This window comes from Lepidochelys kempii, chromosome 10, assembly GCF_965140285.1.
Source record: "Lepidochelys kempii isolate rLepKem1 chromosome 10, rLepKem1.hap1, whole genome shotgun sequence".
Lineage (NCBI taxonomy): Eukaryota > Metazoa > Chordata > Testudines > Cheloniidae > Lepidochelys > Lepidochelys kempii.
Window position 1 is genome coordinate 52,968,086 of NC_136389.1, and position 20,392 is coordinate 52,988,477.

General features: G+C 40.0%; 1 protein-coding gene across 1 annotated transcript in view; it reads left to right on the forward strand.

Moving 5' to 3' along the window:
- VPS13C (vacuolar protein sorting 13 homolog C) overlaps positions 1-20,392 on the forward strand; it is a 187,642-nt gene that overhangs the window by 62,215 nt on the left and 105,035 nt on the right. Inside the window, exons 25-33 of the mRNA XM_073303628.2 lie at positions 2,663-2,792; positions 2,930-3,008; positions 3,543-3,682; positions 4,250-4,403; positions 5,990-6,063; positions 6,230-6,289; positions 8,225-8,387; positions 16,902-17,021; positions 17,687-17,790. Of these exons, the coding sequence (XP_073159729.1) occupies positions 2,663-2,792; positions 2,930-3,008; positions 3,543-3,682; positions 4,250-4,403; positions 5,990-6,063; positions 6,230-6,289; positions 8,225-8,387; positions 16,902-17,021; positions 17,687-17,790 (1,024 nt within the window). The remainder of the gene's footprint in view (positions 1-2,662; positions 2,793-2,929; positions 3,009-3,542; positions 3,683-4,249; positions 4,404-5,989; positions 6,064-6,229; positions 6,290-8,224; positions 8,388-16,901; positions 17,022-17,686; positions 17,791-20,392) is intronic.

Sequence of the window (20,392 nt, forward strand, 5' to 3'; positions counted from 1 at the left end):
AGTGTGGCTGATGTTATTAGGCCCTGTGATGGTGTCCCCTGAATAGATATGTGGGCACAATTGGCAACGGGCTTTGTTGCAAGGATAAGTTCCTGGGTTAGTGGTTCTGTTGTGTGGTATGTGGTTGTTGGTGAGTATTTGCTTCAGGTTGCGGGGCTGTCTGTAGGCAAGGACTGGCCTGTCTCCCAAGACTTGTGAGAGTGTTGGGTCATCCTTTAGGATAGGTTGTAGATCCTTAATAATGCGTTGGAGGGGTTTTAGTTGGGGGCTGAAGGTGACGGCTAGTGGCGTTCTGTTATTTTCTTTGTTAGGCCTGTCCTGTAGTAGGTAACTTCTGGGAACTCTTCTGGCTCTATCAATCTGTTTCTTTACTTCTGCAGGTGGGTATTGTAGTTGTAAGAAAGCTTGACAGAGATCTTGTAGGTGTTTGTCTCTGTCTGAGGGGTTGGAGCAAATGCGGTTGTATCGCAGAGCTTGGCTGTAGACGATGGATCGTGTGGTGTGGTCAGGGTGAAAGCTGGAGGCATGCAGGTAGGAATAGCGGTCAGTAGGTTTACGGTATAGGGTGGTGTTTATGTGGCCATTGTTTATTAGCACTGTAGTGTCCAGGAAGTGGATCTCTTGTGTGGACTGGACCAGGCTGAGGTTGGTGGTGGGATGGAAATTGTTGAAATCATGGTGGAATTCCTCAAGGGCTTCTTTTCCATGGGTCCAGATGATGAAGATGTCATCAATATAGCGCAAGTAGAGTAGGGGCTTTAGGGGACGAGAGCTGAGGAAGCGTTGTTCTAAATCAGCCATAAAAATGTTGGCATACTGTGGGGCCATGCGGGTACCCATAGCAGTGCCGCTGATCTGAAGGTATACATTGTCCCCAAATGTGAAATAGTTATGGGTGGCTTAGGTGGCTGACTGCTCTCTCTTTTCTAACAGAATATCAAAACATTTTTGAAAGACCTGGAAAGATCGTCAGGTACGAGATCCTGTTCCTCATGGGACCTAAACTTGATACCGTAAAAGTTTGTTCTTTCTTTTAAGCTTTTAGCTACCTGCTCTTGATTGTCTCTTTCAGTGAAAGTAACATTTTTGGAGGCCATGACTATGAGGGTAAGTGAGCTGTGGGCCCAAACTGCACTCAGATAAAGTTGAAAGGAAGGCTGCACATACTCTGGTTTAGGAGAGCATTGGCATTCTACCCTAACAGGTCCAAACAGTTCTCTATCTGTCTTCCCAACTCTTTGTGGTGATCACAGACAGAATGAAGGGGCTCCTAGTTCGTTCTCAGAGCATATCATCTTGGATAACTTCATGTATCCGCCTGTGCTACTATTTGTCTAATGTTAGCCTGCCAAGCGGAGTGATAGCATGCTCAATGAGATAGCAAGCTGCTTCTGCAGCCTTCCTGGCTAAAGTTCCTATCTCAGACATTTGTAAGATGGCAACTTGGTCTTTGGTGCTCATGTTTGCTTCCTATTATGCCATCACTCAGCAAGCTCGGGATGATGCCAGATTTGGGTGAATTGTCCTTTAGTCCCTGTGCAGATAGGCTCAGATCCTTTTACCTGTTTCCATGGCTAGTGAATCATCAAGAGAGGAATGCACATGTGCAATCACTTGAAGGAAAAAAACAGTTACTAACCTGTTCCATAACTATTGTTCTTCAAGATGAGTTGCATATGTCCGTTCTACGACCTGCTGTCCTACCTCCCTGCATCAGTGTTTTTCCGGCAAAAAGAAACTGAAGGATGGCGGTGGTGACCTTGTCCTTTTATACATATATGCACAGGCATGCAAGAGCAGAGAGCTCTCGAGCTGCCCCGATGGGTACTGCTGAGGGAAAAATTTCTCACCACTGTGTTCTGGGCATGCACACACTAAGAGTGGAATGGTCATGTACAACACACCTCGAATAACCACAGTTGAGGAACAAGTTAGTAATTGTTTTTGTTTTTTTTTTGCATACCACCTATTAAAATTTTCAAGGAAATCTTGTCTGAAGTGTTTTTGGTCACGGTTTCAGGCTGCAAATAATTCCTTTACATTTTTGTTTAAAAGCACAAACTGTTCTGCTGTTTACTGAACAAAAACTTGTGAACATTGTGGCAGTTGAGTGTGTTTTGAATAAAGTAGCTCTGGGTGGGTTGTTCCCACATCTTAACTTTTCCAAGAAAAACAAATATCACAAGTTAAGAGCAAAACCAGTGACCTGAATACGTAAAATGTATGTAGAGGCAGTTTCTCTGGATTTTCGGGCAAGTATCTTACATTGTTCTCCAGCCATCAGTATGGCTAACACAAAGGAGGAGCTGAGAGGAGGAGAGAGTTATGACTAGCCCCCTGGGCTTCAATAGGAAGGCAGGGGAAAGGGGTTATCTGTGAAATTCAATAGTGGGGGGGAAAATCTCCATTTAGCTTGGGTGTTTAATATAGTTTCACTGATAGAATTTTTTTTTATGGCTGCATTAACTATAAGTATATGTACTAACAGGCCCTGAACGCAGATGTCTGCATCATGAGCTTCTTTGCTCCAATGGTTAATGACATGCTAAAATTAAAATTTAGTAAACCTCTTAGTATCTGCTGAAAAGTTGGCTCACATGTAACTTCATTCCAATATTACACTGTTCACAAAATGCTGGTTTTTTTAATTCTCTCCCCACAGGTTTAAAGTTTCAGGAGGCCTTCCCCTGGTACATGTGAGGCTTTCTGACCAAAAGATTAAGGGGATTTTTGATCTGATTGATAGCATTCCGTTTCCTCAGATGTCAGCCGTGTCAGTTCAAAGCACAAAGGTAAACTGACTAGGATAATGGTAAACTCAAACTAAAACATGATAGTATGGTGGATTTTCATGAGAATATAAATGAACATTCTGAAGTCATAAAAAGTTATGGTAGATTAGTTTCTGTACTTGGCTATTTTTTTCTAGGTACGTGCTATCCCCACGGTTACTGATGTGAGGAAAGGGTTACTTGACACCTCAATATTGCTGGAAGGAGTAGAGTCAGGTAACAAAATATTTATAACTATTTCTAAAAGTAAAAAAAACCATTGTCTATTTAGCAACAAAACTTTGCTTGGTGTTTCTGATCATGAAATGAGTGTCCAGTGGACAATAAATACCTGTGCATACCTATGAATTGCAAAATTTAAGGCGGCCTTGCAGATCTTGCTGATAGTATCTTAAGACACTAAGCTTGCTTTTTAAAAATAAATAATTAGCCTTTTTTGTTTAGAAAATAGCTTTCGTAATGTAAATTAGTGTATGGGAGGCTTTCCTAATCTGAGATCAGTCATTCAATGGGCTGTTAACTTGTGGTGTCTGGATCCTGATTGTCACAACTATCCTGCGCTTGTAATTACCATATTTAGAAAATACTTACACGAAGAGGCCTCAAACACAGGTAAATGCAGAATTGATAATGACAGACAAATCAGTATGTCAAGGTACTAGCTGTTGCAAAGAGAACATTTGCTTGTTTTTATATTTGGCTGTCAGTGCCACACACAGCATAAAAATATTACATGTCTTTATTTCCTAGAGTCTGATGAATATTTTGATGCTGAAAATTCTTTTTCACTAACTGAAAAGGCTCTACCTGAGGGACATGATCTAAAAAACAAAACAGAGGCTATTAATGAGGAGTTCATAGACCTTCAGTTGAAGTTTGAAATTAAAGAGGCATGTGTTTTACTCTTCTCTCTTCAAATTGCATTACTCTCTCTTAATCTGAAGGCCATTATAAAGCAGTTATTATATGATCCATTACATGTCAAAGTGCACCCCCATTAGTCTTATAAACAACACGTTGATGAAGTGTAATCTCAGAAAATAATACATTTACTTTAGCACCATAATCCAGCAAACTTCCATATGTAGTAACTTGATAGTGATACCACGTATGAAGGAGGAAGTTGAAACATCAGGAGAGTCATTAACAAAGAACCAACTCTAGGAGTTTGTCTGCTTTGTAACAGCAAAATTCTACTGAAAATATTGGTTTACCAAGAATTAGAAATGTCGTGTTCCCCCCCCCCCCGGTTCCATTATGCTTCAAGTAGTTCAGATCTTGACAGCCCACCTTCATTTTCAGACTCTTGTGCAAGAATGCTAGTTGTTAAGGAAAATAAGACAGTAAAATTAGCAGCAATTTTATTTTCCTCTTTCTGATTAATAAAATATGGAACATCAGATATGAAAAGAGATACCACTCTATTACTGACATTTGTGTAATTCTCATTCATGTAGGTGGTTTTAGAACTCACAAAGCAACAGAAAATAGAGGAAACAATACTTGTATTTAATGTAATGCAGCTCGGAACAGAAGCTACAGTCAGAACATACGACTTAACAGCTGTATCTTACTTAAAGAAAATCAGCTTGGATTACCACAAAATTCAAGGTAATGAAAATAATAAAACAAAATGGAGGATAAAAGTAATCATGTCTCTGCTTAGTAGACTGCATAGTTAAACCTTTTTGTATCAAGGTTTCGACTTGATACCTACGCTTTCAGAGAAAAGTTCTACAGTATGACACTTAGGTTTGATATTTAGAATGAGCCCCTTCTCTTTTGAGGCTGCGGTTGTGTGGGCCCAAATAATGGAACTTATGTGCCGGCACAGTTGATGCCATTAAGACATCCATCTGGTTTTCTGTGCTTATCTAGTAAATGAGTAATTTAGATATCTAAGTTGTAGTTGCAAAATAGTGGAAGTCAAGTTTTAAAAATCTGACCCTTACCCTTCGACACGCATCCAAATTTTTAGGAAGATACCTAGAAAAGGAAGTCACCTTTCTTAGTAATACATATGTGGCAATGTATCTGTTGAAGAGTGAGAAGGGGGTTAATTTAAATTTGGTCCAGAGAAACAAGACGTGGTAGCCTAGCTCTTGCTAATTCAGGGAAAATCAAATCAAAAGATGGAATCTTTGTTACAGGCTAATTCATGAGACTATCCTCCGGCATTATGATTCCTACTATTTAGTCTCCAGTGATTCTTTTACATACCTTACGTGACACCATGATTGAAGCCAAGTAAAATAATCACAATTATTAACCATGGGTGTTTTATTATTAAGGAAAAGAAAACTTTAAACAAAACAGACAAATGACAGAACACACTGATAAATGAGCTGTTTTGGTCAGTCTAGGTGCATGCTAGCCCAATTCAAGCCCTAGAAGAACTTCCATAGATTCATACATGTTAAGGTCAGAAGGGACCATTATGATAATCTAGTCTGACCTCCTGCACAATGCAGGCCACAGAATCTCACCCACCCACCCACTCCTGCAAAAAACCTCTCACCTATGTCTGCGCTATTGAAGTCCCCAAATCGTGGTTTAAAGACTTCAAGGAGAAGAGAATCCTCCAGCAAGTGACCCATGCCGCACACTACAGAGGAAGGCGAAAAACCTCCAGGGCCTCTTCCAATCTTCCTGATACTTGTTCATTAATGATTTTGGTGTATACTGTATATTTTGTCCATGTTACTGTCTTTACTACTGTACAGATAAAGAAAGGATTCAGTATTGAGATATTGAAGCAGAGCCTATTGCATTTGTCGTGATTTTTTTTTTCCAACTGAATGCTTTGTGAAACATTTTTCAGGGGCACATATCAACATTAGTCTCCAGCACACATGGACGTCTAATATGAGTTTGGCACCTACCTTTTTTGAAAATTACAGCCCTTTAAATGTTTTAATAGTCTTATTCTTCAATATAAGTATTTTAAATACGGCAAAAAGAAAAGGTATAAGCCTGTCTAATGACAATGTTGACTTGTCATTGCCTGCCTAAACGTTCAACTCAAAATGTAAATATGGATTCTAGGTTATTGGCACAATGCTTCAGGCAGCATCACAATTTGAAGTGTTAAATAGAAAACAATGTTAGAGGAGAAGGGTTTCATAAAATCATTTCTTTGCCTGCTTCAATATTGTGAAAGCTGACTTCTTAATATGCTCTTACTTGGTATGTTACAGATAAACGACCACTTCACTTAATTAGCTCTTCAGATGGACCTGGATTAGACCTTTTGAAAGTGGAATATATCAAGGTACATGCTTACTATTTAATAAGTATTTATTAAAATGATCTGTTCAGTGTATCTGGTAACAAGTTAAAAATTTAGCACACAAGGTATAAATGACTGCAGTCTATACAATGCAATGGCTCATTCAATTTGTCTATCTTTAACCTTTTATAACATGTTTCCCTTTTAGGCTGACAAAAATGGTCCAAAATTTCAGTCAAGCTTTGACAACACTGAACAAACACTTCAGGTAAGTGAATTTTTTTCAAGTGTCTAGTATTAGACACTTTACTTAGCAGGTACCTGCAAGTCAAAACTCAGACTCATTGAAGACTAAGCCTGACTTCCCTAGGTAAAGTGGTATGATCTTACCTCGTGTTAAGTAAGTTAAGGTAATGACAGGGCAACTTGTAGTTTCAGTAGGTCAAGTTGAAGCCTAGGCTCCTCCATAGTCTTACCTTGACCGGCAAACTGTTGTGAAAACTACCAGCTGCTTGGCCTTCACTAGGGTTTTAACTAGCTAACTTGAGTTATGAGTTAACACACCCTTCAACTCCATCCTCCTCCCCGCCACACCCAGTAGAGACAAGGCCTTGAAGTCCAGATTGCCACCATACCACTCCAGCCCTGCCCCTGACACATCTCTACACCCTGGGGTTCATAGGAGATGGCTATAACAGCTGCCCCAACCTAGGAAAATTCTCAGCTGCCCACTTAGGGCAGTTTTACTGTCCTTGTGTGCCACCCTGGCAGTGCAAAGAGGTCCAGCTCTCCCAGAAGCTATTAGAGTATGGATCAGAAGTCTCAGCTATTCCCTGCCAATGAACTGAAATATGTGCTTAAAAGCCTTAGTTCAGGCACCAAACATTTTAAAATGACTAGATAACTGTAACAATTGGCGGAGTGAGCAAGCTCTGTACTAATGCTTTTTTCCTCCACAGTACAAGAACAAGGAGGTATTAAAGTTATAAAGGAACAAATTTAAGTATGTGAAAAGGAAATACATTTATTGTGTGGTACTCTCAATATCTGATGTTTGGGTGAAATGTCGGAAGAGATTAAAACAACCTGGGGGGAGGGAGGGGAGGTTAAAAAAAATCTCCATTAACTGTGCTTGAGATGAAAAACGAGAAAGGTAATCAGTTTTCTTACTAGAGGGCATATTGCCAATTGGTGTCAGGAAGAAACTTTTTTTCCCTGGTGTGAGCTGTGACTGATGTAAGGAGTACCTTGGGGGATGAAGGCATCTTCTTTTGAAGCATCTGCCAGTTACAGTCAAACTGAATATTTGACTGAAATGGTCAACTAGAGTGCTCTACGTTGGGTCTATGAATTCTGTTTGTTCCCAGTTTAGAAATGTTTTATATTTCTGTGAATCCTTCTATATATTGAGTTGAATTCTTTGGTACATATTTAGTGTTAAATCTTTACATTCCTTATATGAAACTGTCAAGGTTAGTGAAAAGTGATAGAACTAGGCTTGGATACATCAGCATAATTTTAATGAAAATGAAGTTGTTATTGATGGTTCCCAGATTAATTTATCAAGTTATGGCCTAATTAAACTACCTCTCTTTCATCTTGTCTGTCTTTGTGTGTTTGGGACAACTACAGTGTGGTATAAGCCTGGCTAATACCTCTGGTATAGCACGGGATTTTTAGTAACATTCAACTGCAGCTTGCTTGAAAGGTTTATTTTGTCCAGCTGAGAACAGACAGTTTAATAATGCAAGTGTTCCCCTGAAGAACTTTCTGGGAAGGTATTTTCTGCATCTTATGGTAATTAGTATTATGCATTTTCCCCAACAGACTAAGTTCTCAGGGCAACAAAGGTTAAGAGAACCAGAAAACTTAAACTTAAACTTACAAACTTAAAAAACAGATCAGGAAAAACTACTCAAAGAATATACTGGAGTCAACTAAAAGGGGAAAAAAAACCACAACTAGTCGAGTATTTGATGTCTTTTTAGTTTAGTTGCATGTCACCTTGTTCTTGTATTGTGGGAAGATGAAGCCAAATACTTATTGGTGATTACATATCTGTGTTATTTTCTTATATAATTGTCACCCTGCAAGCCTAAATCCCAACCCATTCAGCATGTCTACTCATGGAAGTGATCCACATCTAAATGAATGTTACCTGTAGCTTTACTTTTTGTGATTTGGATTCTTTTGTTTTAAACAGGTGGCCTTTTCGTCATTAAATTTTCTGCTACATACACAGGCCCTTCTCTCTACTATCAATTTTCTAACAAGTGTTATTCCATCAAGCAGTCCAAGTGCTGGTGATATAGGACACTTGCAAACACAAGGAGAAAAGCAGCAAAAAGATACTAGTGTGAAGAAAGGTATAGTTAATCTTTTTGGCGAGCCTAATGTTGTTCAGTGTGTTACGTTGGATTGAAAGGGTAGATTTAAATTGTTAGACATTAATTTAATTTTAAAAATTATTAAAATATTTAGTTTGCAGAAACAAGAAATGGTAGACAAGTTCTTACTAATTTTCTTTCACTGCCAACTCAGAGGCATCCACTGTTTAGTCACAAGAGTTATTTTACATCGCTTAGGGGACATCATGATTAAGGCCAAGCAAAATAATGGCAGTTATAAACTATGGCTATTTTGTTATTGAAGTGAGGAAAAGAAAACATTAAACAATACAAATGATAAACTGGTTATTTACATTACAATTTCTGTGGTATCTCTTTCTGTGGAAAGCTTTTACCAGAGATTACAACCCTGAGAATGAACACCTCTTAGGTATGTTTTCCTCTTGGTAAGTTAAAACTAAAGTATATTTTTCCTGAAATTATTGTGAATCCTTTCTTTAGTATATCCTTAGATAAATAATGTTCATAGATGGGGAGAATTTTGGTTAAAGGCAGGATGTCCCATTGTTTGTTAATATAAACCAGTTTATATATTAATAAGCCAGTTTATAGTTGGCAAAGTAAGTGATCTTTACTGCATCTTATGAAACTGAAGAAAACGTGGAAATCCAGTTACTTAGAAGAAGCCATTTAAGGAGCAATCTTGAGACAGGCCAGTTAGCCAAAATTAAGACTCTTAAATCCAATTAAATCCCACTGAATGTCAGTTTACCAATGTTTAGCCTCTGTCTTCTCTCCAGGAATGCAAGGTTTAACCACTTGGTGATTAACAGGAGAAACTTAGTCGTTTAAGTATCAGAGAGGTAGTCATCCACAGAAACAACAAGGAGTCTGGTGGCACTTAAAGGCTAACAGATTTATTTGGGCATAAGCTTTCGTGGGTAAAAGCCCTACTACTTCAGGATTTTTTACCCACAAAAGCTAATGCCCAAATAAATCGGCTAGTCTTTAAGGTGACACCGGACTCCTCGTTGTGTTTTTTTTCCGTCTTTTATAACATTTCAGTATTACCAAGAAAATCATGACAAGAGTTTTAAAGCTAATCCGTTGGCAGTCTCTTAATGTCTTCTCACTAGTCCAGGTTGAAGTAGTGGGGCTGTTTCCTTGGGTTGGTTTATTGAGGTTTTTTCCGTTTTCCTTACGTAGGTTGCTTATAGAGGTGGCCAGGATGAGTTGTGGAGTGCTTGTTGTCTAAGTAGTAGGGTATGTGTGCGCACATGTGCGTGTGCTCACTTCAGAGTTTTTTATAGCCTTTTCTTTATTTTCATGAAATGATAGAACACACCTTTTTCATACTTCTTTAGCTTTAAATTGGTTATCACTTTTTCATTGGCTCCATGCCTTTGGGGTTGGCTTAGGTGGCACTTTCAGCTCCTGAATATGCACATTGTATTATTAATATACAATATTATAGCAGGGAAGATCCAGAAAACTTTTTAAAGTTAGTTTTAACTCTTTTTTATTTCCAGTCAAGCATTAATAAAATTGAAAGAGTACCTCAGATAATGGACGGAATACAAAGAAATTCTCTTTTCAAAAAGTACAAATGCTCCTGTTTTTTGATCAGTTTTTATTTCTCAAGAGTCTTTTGAAATTAAATAATTTATTGAAAGTCTTCAAATTAAGTTGTTGCTTCTATATGATCATTTTTGGAAAGATGCTTTCTCGTCTTCTTGAGTAGGTTGAGAGTTATTGGAGCACTGTCAGCAATTAATTAATTTCTACATTCCTATAAACATACTTCAGTGACTTCTTTCATGAGTAATTAGCTTAGCCTCAAATGACGTTGCTATAATTGTGCATAAAACATCTGACTATTAATATATCAATGAAATTAGGAAGTTATTAAATGAAGGCATTCATTTAGATACAAAATATTTGCAAATGTGCCTTTTAAGAGGCTTATGCCATTGTAAGCATTGGAGAACCAACAAAGGTTTTCATCTTTAAGTGGAAACATGAGTTAGAAGTAACCAGTATCTTCTGTAAAACGTTTCCCACCATAAATGTTCTTCAGGTTCAAGGAATGAAGACTTTAATGTGTTTACTAAAGAAATGAATTTCAAAAAGGATATTTCTAGTTTTATTTGTCAGAGTTTAAATTCATGTTTTTCTTTGAAAAGAAAAGTGGGGGTGGTTGGTGTAGGCCCATTTTACTTCTAGATTTATTGCTCCGATAACATAGTCTTGCATTCCTTTCACAATTAGGTTGCTTCCAAAAAGTGTTTACGTGGTTTGTCTAGTGTTGGCTGTATTTGGGAGATTAGAAGCAGAAACCTTCCTTAATGTCTCTGATTAGCTTCAACATTTTGTCACATAATTAGCTAAACATGTGTATTGTTAAATTTCCCAAACTCCTGGCTTTAAAACTCCTGTATCCAATCTTAATGGTCAGTAAAGGGTTCAATCATGCAAGCTACTAAGCACTCTGGCCCTGACCCAGTGAACAAGTTAAGAACAAGTACTTAACTAATGGAGACTATTTGCTCGCTTAAAGTTAAGTATGTGCTTAATTTGTTGGATCAAGATGCAGGAGCATTGATATGATCTAAAGATAGGTGTGGCAGGCAAAACACGTAGCCCTGGTCTACGCTACGAGTTTAGGTTGAATTTAGCAGTGTTAGATTGATTTAACCCTGCACCTGTCCACACAACAAAGCCATTTTTGTCGACTTAATGGGTTCTTAATTGATTTCTGTAGTCCTCCCCCACAAGGGGATTAGCGCTGAAATCGACATCGCCGGGTCAAATTCAGGGTAGTGTGGATGTAATTGGATGGTATTGGCCTCTGGGAGCAATCCCACAGTGCTGCATTGTGACCACTCTGGACAGCACTTTCAACTCAGATGCACTGGCCAGGTACACAGGAAAAGCCCCGGCAACTTTTGAATTTCATTTCCTGTTTGGCCATCATGGCGTGACCATGCAGAGCTCATCAGCAGAGATGACCATGGAGTCCCAGAATCGCAAAAGAGCTCCAGCATGGACTGAACGGGAGGTACTGGATCTGATTGCTGTATGGGGAGAAGAACTCCGTTCCAAAAGACGAAATGCAAAAATATTTGAAAAAATCATGCCCTTGGAGGAGGACAGAGGCTATCACAGGGACCCGCAGTAGTACTGCGTGAAACTTAAGGAGGTCAGGCAAACCTTTCAAAAAACCCAAGAGGCAAATGCCCGCTCGGGGTCAGAGCCCCAGACATGCTGCTTTTATGATGAGCTGCATGCAGTTCTAGGGGGTGTCCCTACAACTACCCCACACCTGTACGTGGACTCCTGCAAGGGAGTCTCACGCAACAGGGATGAGGATTTTGGGGACAAGGAAGATAACATGCACCAGGCAAGCGGAGAAACCATTCTCCCCGACAGCCAGGAACTATTTATCACCTTGGAGCCAATACCCTCCCAACCCGGGCTCCCGGACCTTGAAGGCGGAGAAGGCACCTCTGGTGAGTGTACCTTTGTAAATATAATACACGGTTTAAAAGCAAGCATGTTTAATGATTAATTTGGCCTGAAGACTTGGGATGCATTCACGGCCAGTACTGCTACTGGAAAAGTCTGTTATCGTGTCTGGGGAATAGGGCGGAAATCCTCCAGGGACATCTCAATGAAGCTGTCCTGGAGGTACTCCCAAAACCTTTGCAAAAGGTTTCTGGGGAGGGCAGCCTTATTGCGTCTTCCATGCTAGGACACTTTACCATGGCAGGCCAGTAGCACGTAGTCTAGAATCATTGCATAAGAAAGCATGGCAGCGTGTGGTCCCGGTGTTTGCTGGCATTTATCTCTCTGTCTTATCCTCAGGAGAGTGATATCATTTGTGGTCACCTGGTTGAAATAGGGGAATTTTATTAAGAAGACATCAGAGGTGGCTGTTCCTGCTGGGTTGTTTGCCTGTGGCTGAAAATAAATCATCCCCGCTGTTAGCCACCTGGTGCGGGGAGGGGTGAATCGATCATCCCAGAGAACTGGGTGTGGGGGCGGTTTAGTTGGGTTTGTGCTGCACGTAAACTGAAAAACATCAGCCCCTCCTTTTAAATGGCCATTGTGTCTTTTTCAGTTTTAATCTCCCTTTTTTCCTCCCGCAGCTGCAAATGTTTCAACGCTGCAACTAGCATCTCCATCCCAGAGGCTAGGGTAGATAAGAAGGTGAAAAAAACGCACTCGTGATGAAATGTTCTCTGAGCTCATGCAGTCCACCCAAACCGAAAGAGCCCAGCAGAATGCGTGGAGGCAGACAATGGCAGAGTCCAGGAAAGCACAAAATGAACATGAGGACAGGAGGGACACGCGAGAGGATAGATGGCTGGAGCAACAGGAGAGGTGGTGGGATCAAGAGGAAAGGTGGTGGCAGCATGATGAAAGGAGGCAAGATGCAATACTGAGGCTACTGGAGGATCAAACAGATATGTTCCGGCGTATGGTTGTGGTGCAGGAAAGGCACAGACCGCCACTGCAACCCCTGTGTAACCAACCACCCTCCTCCCGAAGCTCCATAGCCTCCTCACCCAGACGCTCAAGAACGTGGGGCGGGGGAGGGGAGGGGCTTCTGGGCACCCAACCACTCCACCCCAGAGGACTGCCCAAGCAACAGAAGACTGGCATTCAATAAATTTTGAAGTGCAGTGTGGCCCTGTCCTCCCCTCCTCCACCACCCCGCTCGATGCTTCCCTCCTCCCTGGCTACCTTGGCAGTTATCCCCCTATTTGTGTGACGAATTAATAAAGAATGCATGAATTTGAAACAACAATGACTGCATTCTGCACTTGCTCAGGGTATAGTTGAACAGCTCCTGACTACTGTCCAGGGTGCCTGTGTACAGCTTCATGAGCCGTGGCATTTAAGGGTACGCTGGGCCCCCAAGGATAACAATAGGCATTTCAACATCCCCAATGGTTATTTTCTGGCCTGGAAAGTAAGTCTCTTGCTGCAGCTGTTCATACAGACCAGAGTTCCTGAAGATGTGAGCGTCATGTACCTTTCCCGGCCATCCCACGTTGATGTTGGTGAAACGTCCCTTGTGATCCACCAGTGCTTTCAGCACCATTGAAAAGTGCCCCTTTCGGTTTAGGTACTGGCTGCCTTGGTGGTTGGGTCCCAAGATAGGGATATGCGTTCCGACTATTGCCCCACCACAGTTAGGGAATCCCATTTCAGCAAAGCCATCCACTATGACCTGCACATTTTCCAGAGTCACTACCCTTGATAGCAGCAGCTCAGTGATTGTGTTGGCTACTTGGATCACAGCAGCCCCCACAGTAGATTTGCCCACTCCAAATTGATTCCTGACTGACGGGTAGCTGTCTGGCATTGCAAGCTTCCAGAGGGCTATCACCACTTGCTTGTGAACTGTGTGGGCTGCTCTCATCTTTGTATTCTTGCACTTCAGTGCAGGGGAAAGCAAGTCACATCGTCGCATGTGTAAGGGCACTTCCATGGAAAAACTTCGCAGCCACTGGGAATCATCCCAGACCCGCAACACTATGCGGTCCCACCAGTCTGTGCTTGTTTCACTGGCCCAGAATCAGTGTTCCATGGCATGAGCCTGCCCCACTGCCACCAGGATGGCCAAATTGCCGGGGCCCGTGCTTTGAGAGAAGTCTGTGTCCATGTCCTCATCGTTCTCGTCACCACACTGCTACTGCCTCCTTGCCTGCTTTTGCAGGTTCTGGTTCCGCATATACTGCATGATAATGCGTGAGGTGTTTTACAATGCTCATAACTGCCACGGTGTTCTAATCGGGCTCCATGCTTGCCATGGTGTGGCGTCCGCAGGAGAACAGAGTTGCAGGGGAAGCGGTGGTTGGATGACTAGTTTTGCAAACCTACTGCACCATCTGCTGCCAGGACACAACAGCTGAGCAGGCTACACGCTTGCCGTGGTATGGCAAGACAAGAGCAGCTGAGCAGAATTGCAGTGGAAGCAGCCCTGCGAGACCACCAGGAGAGCAGAGTGCCAGCGGAAGCGGTGGAAGATGATGGTCATATAGAGGACCTGCGAGGTGGATTCATAGCATCAGGAGAGCAGAGTGGCAGTGGAAGCGGTGGATGACGACAACAGTTAGCAGTCCTACTGCACCGTCTGCTGAAAGCAGTACGGCGCCCGCACAGAAAAAAGTGCAAAACAATAGTCTGCCATTGCTTTCACAGAGGGAGGGGCGACTGATGAGCTGTACCCAAAACCACCCGAGATAATTGTCAAGGTTCATCCCTGAACTCTAGGGTACAGATGTGGGGACCTGCATGAAAACCTCCTAAGCTTATCTTTACCAGCTTAGATTAAAACTTCCCCAAGGTACAAATTAATTTTATCCTTTGTCCTTGGAATATCCACTGCCACCACCAAACTCTAACTGGGTTTACTGGGAAACGTAGTTTGGACACGTCTTTCCCCCAAAAAATCCTCCCAACCCTTGCACCCCACATCCTGGGAAAGGTTTGGTAAAAAGCCTCACCAATTTGCATAGGTGACCACAGACCCAAACCCTTGGATCTGAGAACAATGAAAAAGCATTCAGTTTTCTTACAAGAAGACTTTCTATAGAAATAGAAGTAAAGGAATCACCCCTTTAAAATCAGGATGGTAGATACCTTACAGGGTAATTAGATTCAAAACATAGAGAATCCCTCTAGGCAAAACCTTAAGTTACAAAAAGACACACAGACAGAAATAGTCTTCTATTCAGCACAATTCTTTTCTCAGCCATTTAAAGAAATCATAATCTAACGCATACCTAGCTAGATTACTTACTAAAAGTTCTAAGACTCCATTCCTGTTCTATCCCCGGCAAAAGCAGCATATAGACAGACACAGACCCTTTGTTTCTCTCCCTCCTCCCAGCTTTTGAAAGTATCTTGTCTCCTCATTGGTCATTTTGGTCAGGTGCCAGCGAGGTTACCTTTAGCTTCTTAACCCTTTACAGGTGAGAGGATTTTTCCTCTGGCCAGGAGGGATTTTAAAAGGGTTTACCCTTCCCTTTATATTTATGACAACAATGTTTTTGCCCCATCAGGCATTGGGAGCTTAACCCAGAATTCCAATGGGTGGCGGGAACTGTGGGATAGCTACCCACAGTGCAACCCTCCGAAAGTCAACGCTAGCCTCGGTACTGTGGATGCACTCCACTGACTTAATGCGTTTAGTGCATTAGTGTGGGGACACACACAATCGACTGTATAAAACCACTTTCTAAAAAATCGACTTCTATAAATTCGACCTAATTTCGTAGTGTAGACATACTCTTAGTAAAAAGGAAAAAAAATTGAAATGTTTGTCACCTGTGTTGTCTTCAGTTGGGCTTTTTATTCCTATATATGCTTGTTTAAGAGGTGCTTCACATGTGGCTCACTCAAACTTTGAGGTATGCCAATGGCTTTCTTTCTCTGCTTGTGGAATAAAAAGTAAGGCAGGATCTTAATCCTCATTGCAGGGTAATACACAGAGAGAAGAGGCACACGTTGCTTTCTGCAAGTAGTTATTAACTTAAGAGCTAGGTGCTGAACTAGAAAATGCAAGAATAAACTTTTTCTGACGAGACTTGCTGAGGACGTAGCATGTTTCTTTTTTTAGCCTAATGAAAATCTCTACGTGCTTCTGGAGCATAGGAGGAAAAGAAGGAGAAATCCCAAGACAGTTGGTGACAGAGGCAACAGTCTGTGCCAGCTTCCCAAGAGCTATAAAACGTACATGGGCCAAGAAATGGACTACTCTGGCAGAAGAGCAGTCTAAAGCGGTTTATCAAGCTAATGATCTGTTCACAGGTGATAGGTTCACTCCTTCTGCAGACCAGTAACAAAGTTACTGCACAGATAACTAACAAACTATGAGCATTTAAACTTCAGTGTTGAGCATTACTTTTTAACTATGTCAGTCAGCACTTTTATTAATCAACACAAATACTTAGTCTCAGATTTTAAGAAAATCCTTTCTTATCCAAGCAATAAAATTTAATCCTGAAAATAAGGCCACTTGTACATAGAAGATGTAAATTGATAAAATGCTCATGGGTTTCCGTAACTAGAAAATATTTATCAATCACCGTAACAACTCATATTCTATAATTGATGTTTTATAAACAAATTAGTTTAATTAACATTGACTGCACTTAAGCCTGATGTTGCCACACTTGATTTCTCTAAAATTGTTGATCCACCAGAGGTAGCACAAGTGGGTGTGCTACTTTCAAAAGGGCTCCAGGCAACTGCTGGCATTTAAAACATATCCTATAGACTAGATCTGAGCATCTTAAAATGCTATTGGTCATCTGGAACTCTGTCAAGATTAGCACTGCCATTGATGGTATCAGAAATGAAGATGAACCAGAGACAGCAGTAGAAGGAGTTCTTAATTTAAAAAAATAAAAAGATTAATCTTGACACTCCCTTTGTCTGCTTGACAGAGGCCAAAGAGCTTCAAAGTATATTGAAAACCAGCAAACAAAATGCATTATGATATTCTTTGTTTTTACTTAGTAGTGACCAAAGCTGCCAAGGATAAGGAAGTTATTGACTTCAAGCTGTTTGCCAAGTTGGATGCCTTCTGTTTAAATGTGTGTGATGAAAAGAACAACATTGCTGAAATCAAAATACAAGGTAATGGCTTCTTTAGTAAAGAAAGTGATTACTGGACTTGTTAGTAAATTAGCGGTAGTTTCTTTAATTACTTTTTACCAGGTTATCAAGTATATCTTACTATGGAAGTGTGAACTTGAGTTCTTTCACTTTTTTGAGATCTATTTCTGGTGCCCCAGGTATGTATTCTGAAGCCATCTGGTGCCCCAAGTTTTAATTTTTTAATAATCACACGTGATGTAAAACATTTCCACTTTGTAATATGTAAATAAAGAAAATTTAACTTACATTATCTGTGATGTCACATTAACACTTCCTTAACTGAATAATAATAACCAGCTCTTAAAAAGCATTTTTCATCCATAGATCTCAAAGCACTTTACAAAGGAGGTGAACATCATTATTCCCATTTAAAGATGGGGAAACTGAGGCACAGGGCAGGCAGTGACATGCTTGAGGTGACCTAGCAGGATTAGAACAAAGGCCTCCTGAGTCCCAACACAGTGCTCTGTCCTCTAGACCATACTGCATCCAAACACACAAATACAGACAGGAGATGAGGAAAGGGACGTAGGGAAGCAGTTCCATTAAACACAGATGTGGGTGAATTGCTGTGATGTTAAGTCAGAATGGAGTTGATACGTTCTCTTGGCAGATAGGAACCGTTGTCCATAGACTTTAAGCAGGTGTCGATTCATCGCTCATTCTTCAGCCAAGTCACACTGTGCTCTTTGCCCGTCTTAAAGACATAGTTGTCACAGATGTTGATTCAAGGACTATTCATAAAAAGGTATAATTCATGATAAGATGATTCCTATTTTACTTGATCCTTGGTTACTTTTATGTATATAAACCATTTGTGACAGAATAATTCACCCGAATATCTTTAAATATTTGATTTGCTAAATTCTAACACTTTAAGGGGAGGCTTGAGTATGAAGCTTGAGACTCTGTAGCTGACTGTTAGACTTGTAGTTAAACTTTGTGGTACAATCTGCATTTGTATAGACATAACTGAAAGCAAGCAGCATGGGATCTGATTCTGAAGTGCAAAGAATGCACATCTCTATCTGCTGCTGGATAAAACACATTTTTGTTAGTCAGTAGCAAGACAGAAAATAGAAGCTTGTTTCTCTTTAATACCTTCAATCAACATAGGAACAAAAATTGGCAAATGGCATACTTGTTTTAAAAATAACTTCTTCAGAGCTCTTACAGGAATTCATTTACTATCTATCATACATAAAACTACTAGACAAATATTTCTGAAACAAATAATGCTATTCGGTAATTTGCAGTAGCACTTACCTCTCATTCTCTTGCAGGTGTCGATTCATCGCTCATTCTTCAGCCAAGTCACACTGTGCTCTTTGCCCGTCTTAAAGACATAGTTGTCACAGATGTTGATTCAAGGACTATTCATAAAAAGGTATAATTCATGATAAGATGATTCCTATTTTACTTGATCCTTGGTTACTTTTATGTATATAAACCATTTGTGACAGAATAATTCACCCAAATATCTTTAAATATTTGATTTGCTAAATTCTAACACGATAAGATGTTAGACACACCAGGTGGGTGAGGTAATAATTTTTATTGGACCAACTTTTACAAGATATTACCTCACCCACTTTCTCTGTCTCGGGACTAGCAAGGCTATAGCAATGCTGCATACAAGATTTTGTGTGTAATATCTAGGTAGAACTGTAAAATGTGAAACCACTGGTAATACCTTTTTTAATGTTTATTAAGTAGTTCAGTGGGATAGCATTCTCTCCTTCAAGTAGGCTTTACATGTAGGTCTACAGTGGTGAAGGTTTGCAGGTCTTCATTGGTGATTCCAGAAATTGAATTGTAGGTGGTACTGATCTTGAATCACAAAAACTTCAATTTGGCACAATAGCAGTTATGATTCATCAGTCCCAAGCACCAGAATAGCCAGGGAATATTGCAGGTTTCAATAAAAGTGAAATTGCAGAGTTATATTTGGGCAGTTGCATAATGTCCTATCTTTGTGGCTCAAAACACTGAGTTTCAAGGGAAGTACGTTGACATGAAAACTTACTGAAAGTTTACATCCCTTCCCCTTGCTAACCTAATGGGAAGCATTGTCACAAATCAACAGATGGATTTAAGGCTCGCATTTGGGAGATTTTTATAAAATATGGATAATTGTATGTTTCCTAAGTCTTGCTACCAGTTTCCTTCTTGCTAGTATATAACTATATAAATAACTATAATTATTTCACCTACTGTGGTAATTGTCATAATTTTCACATTTCAGATCATTATGCTGAATTGATTACTGTTTGTACCCCTTTAAATAAAAATAAATAAGCATTTAGATAGGAGTAATATTGGGTTGGTTCTTAATATTTTGCCTACAAGATTGAAAATGACATGAAAATCCAGCAACATGTAACTTGCAACTTCTCAAGGAAGAAGATCACATAGTTCCCAACAATCTTATTTGTCTTACTGCATATGGAGTTACATTAAGACATTTAAAGGTGTGGTTAAAACAATGGAATAATAGAACATTCTAATTGTTTCTCTCCAAACATTGAACTGCACTGCTATGTTGTCATCGTTGATTGCATCTTCCCCCTTTAAAAAAGGAAAAGAAAAAGAGGAGGAAAAAAATGACCAGAGATCCCAGATTTATTTGATCAAGGAAAGTCAAATATATATTTTGATTTTTACTCTGACTGCACATACATCATTTTAAAATTAGACTTGCTTTTAAGTTGTATGCCATAAAGAGCAAAAATTACAAGTATCACAGCTCCAAGTTTGACAGAAGTGTGGGGCTTTTAATGCCTCCTTAATAGTACTGGAGATTCAGAGGACTTTGTGGGGGAAAAAATTATTATAACGCAAAACAAGTCCTAGGGGATCAAATTTTGTCTGCAGGTATCGTCACAAAATATCCGTGTTGCGTACATAGATAAATGAGGAAAATGGTATACTGTGCACAGACAGTATGTTGTCACTATATTCCATAATTTCTTGATACTTAACCAGTTACTCTTGGACTTAGAATGCAAATCAGTTCCTTATTGATGTTCTTGCCAAGATTGAAGATTAAATGAGGACAAATTAGTGGATTATTGCAGTGCTGTGTGAATATCTGACCATTACTTTAAAATATTTTCGTGATCATAGGTCTGAAATGACATAGGAATTATTTAACTTTCTAAACTTAATTCTTAAATTTCAGAAGAGCTAAAATAAATATCTGTGCTCTAAGCATGAGAAATTTCAGAAGTAAGAATTGTTTATATTGTACCTGTATATTGAATTTTGTATCATTTAAAGGGCTCCTTAATTTTACCTGGAGCATGGAGTGTTTAAATAGACTTGGTGAATGAACGCTCTTAGCTTGGCTT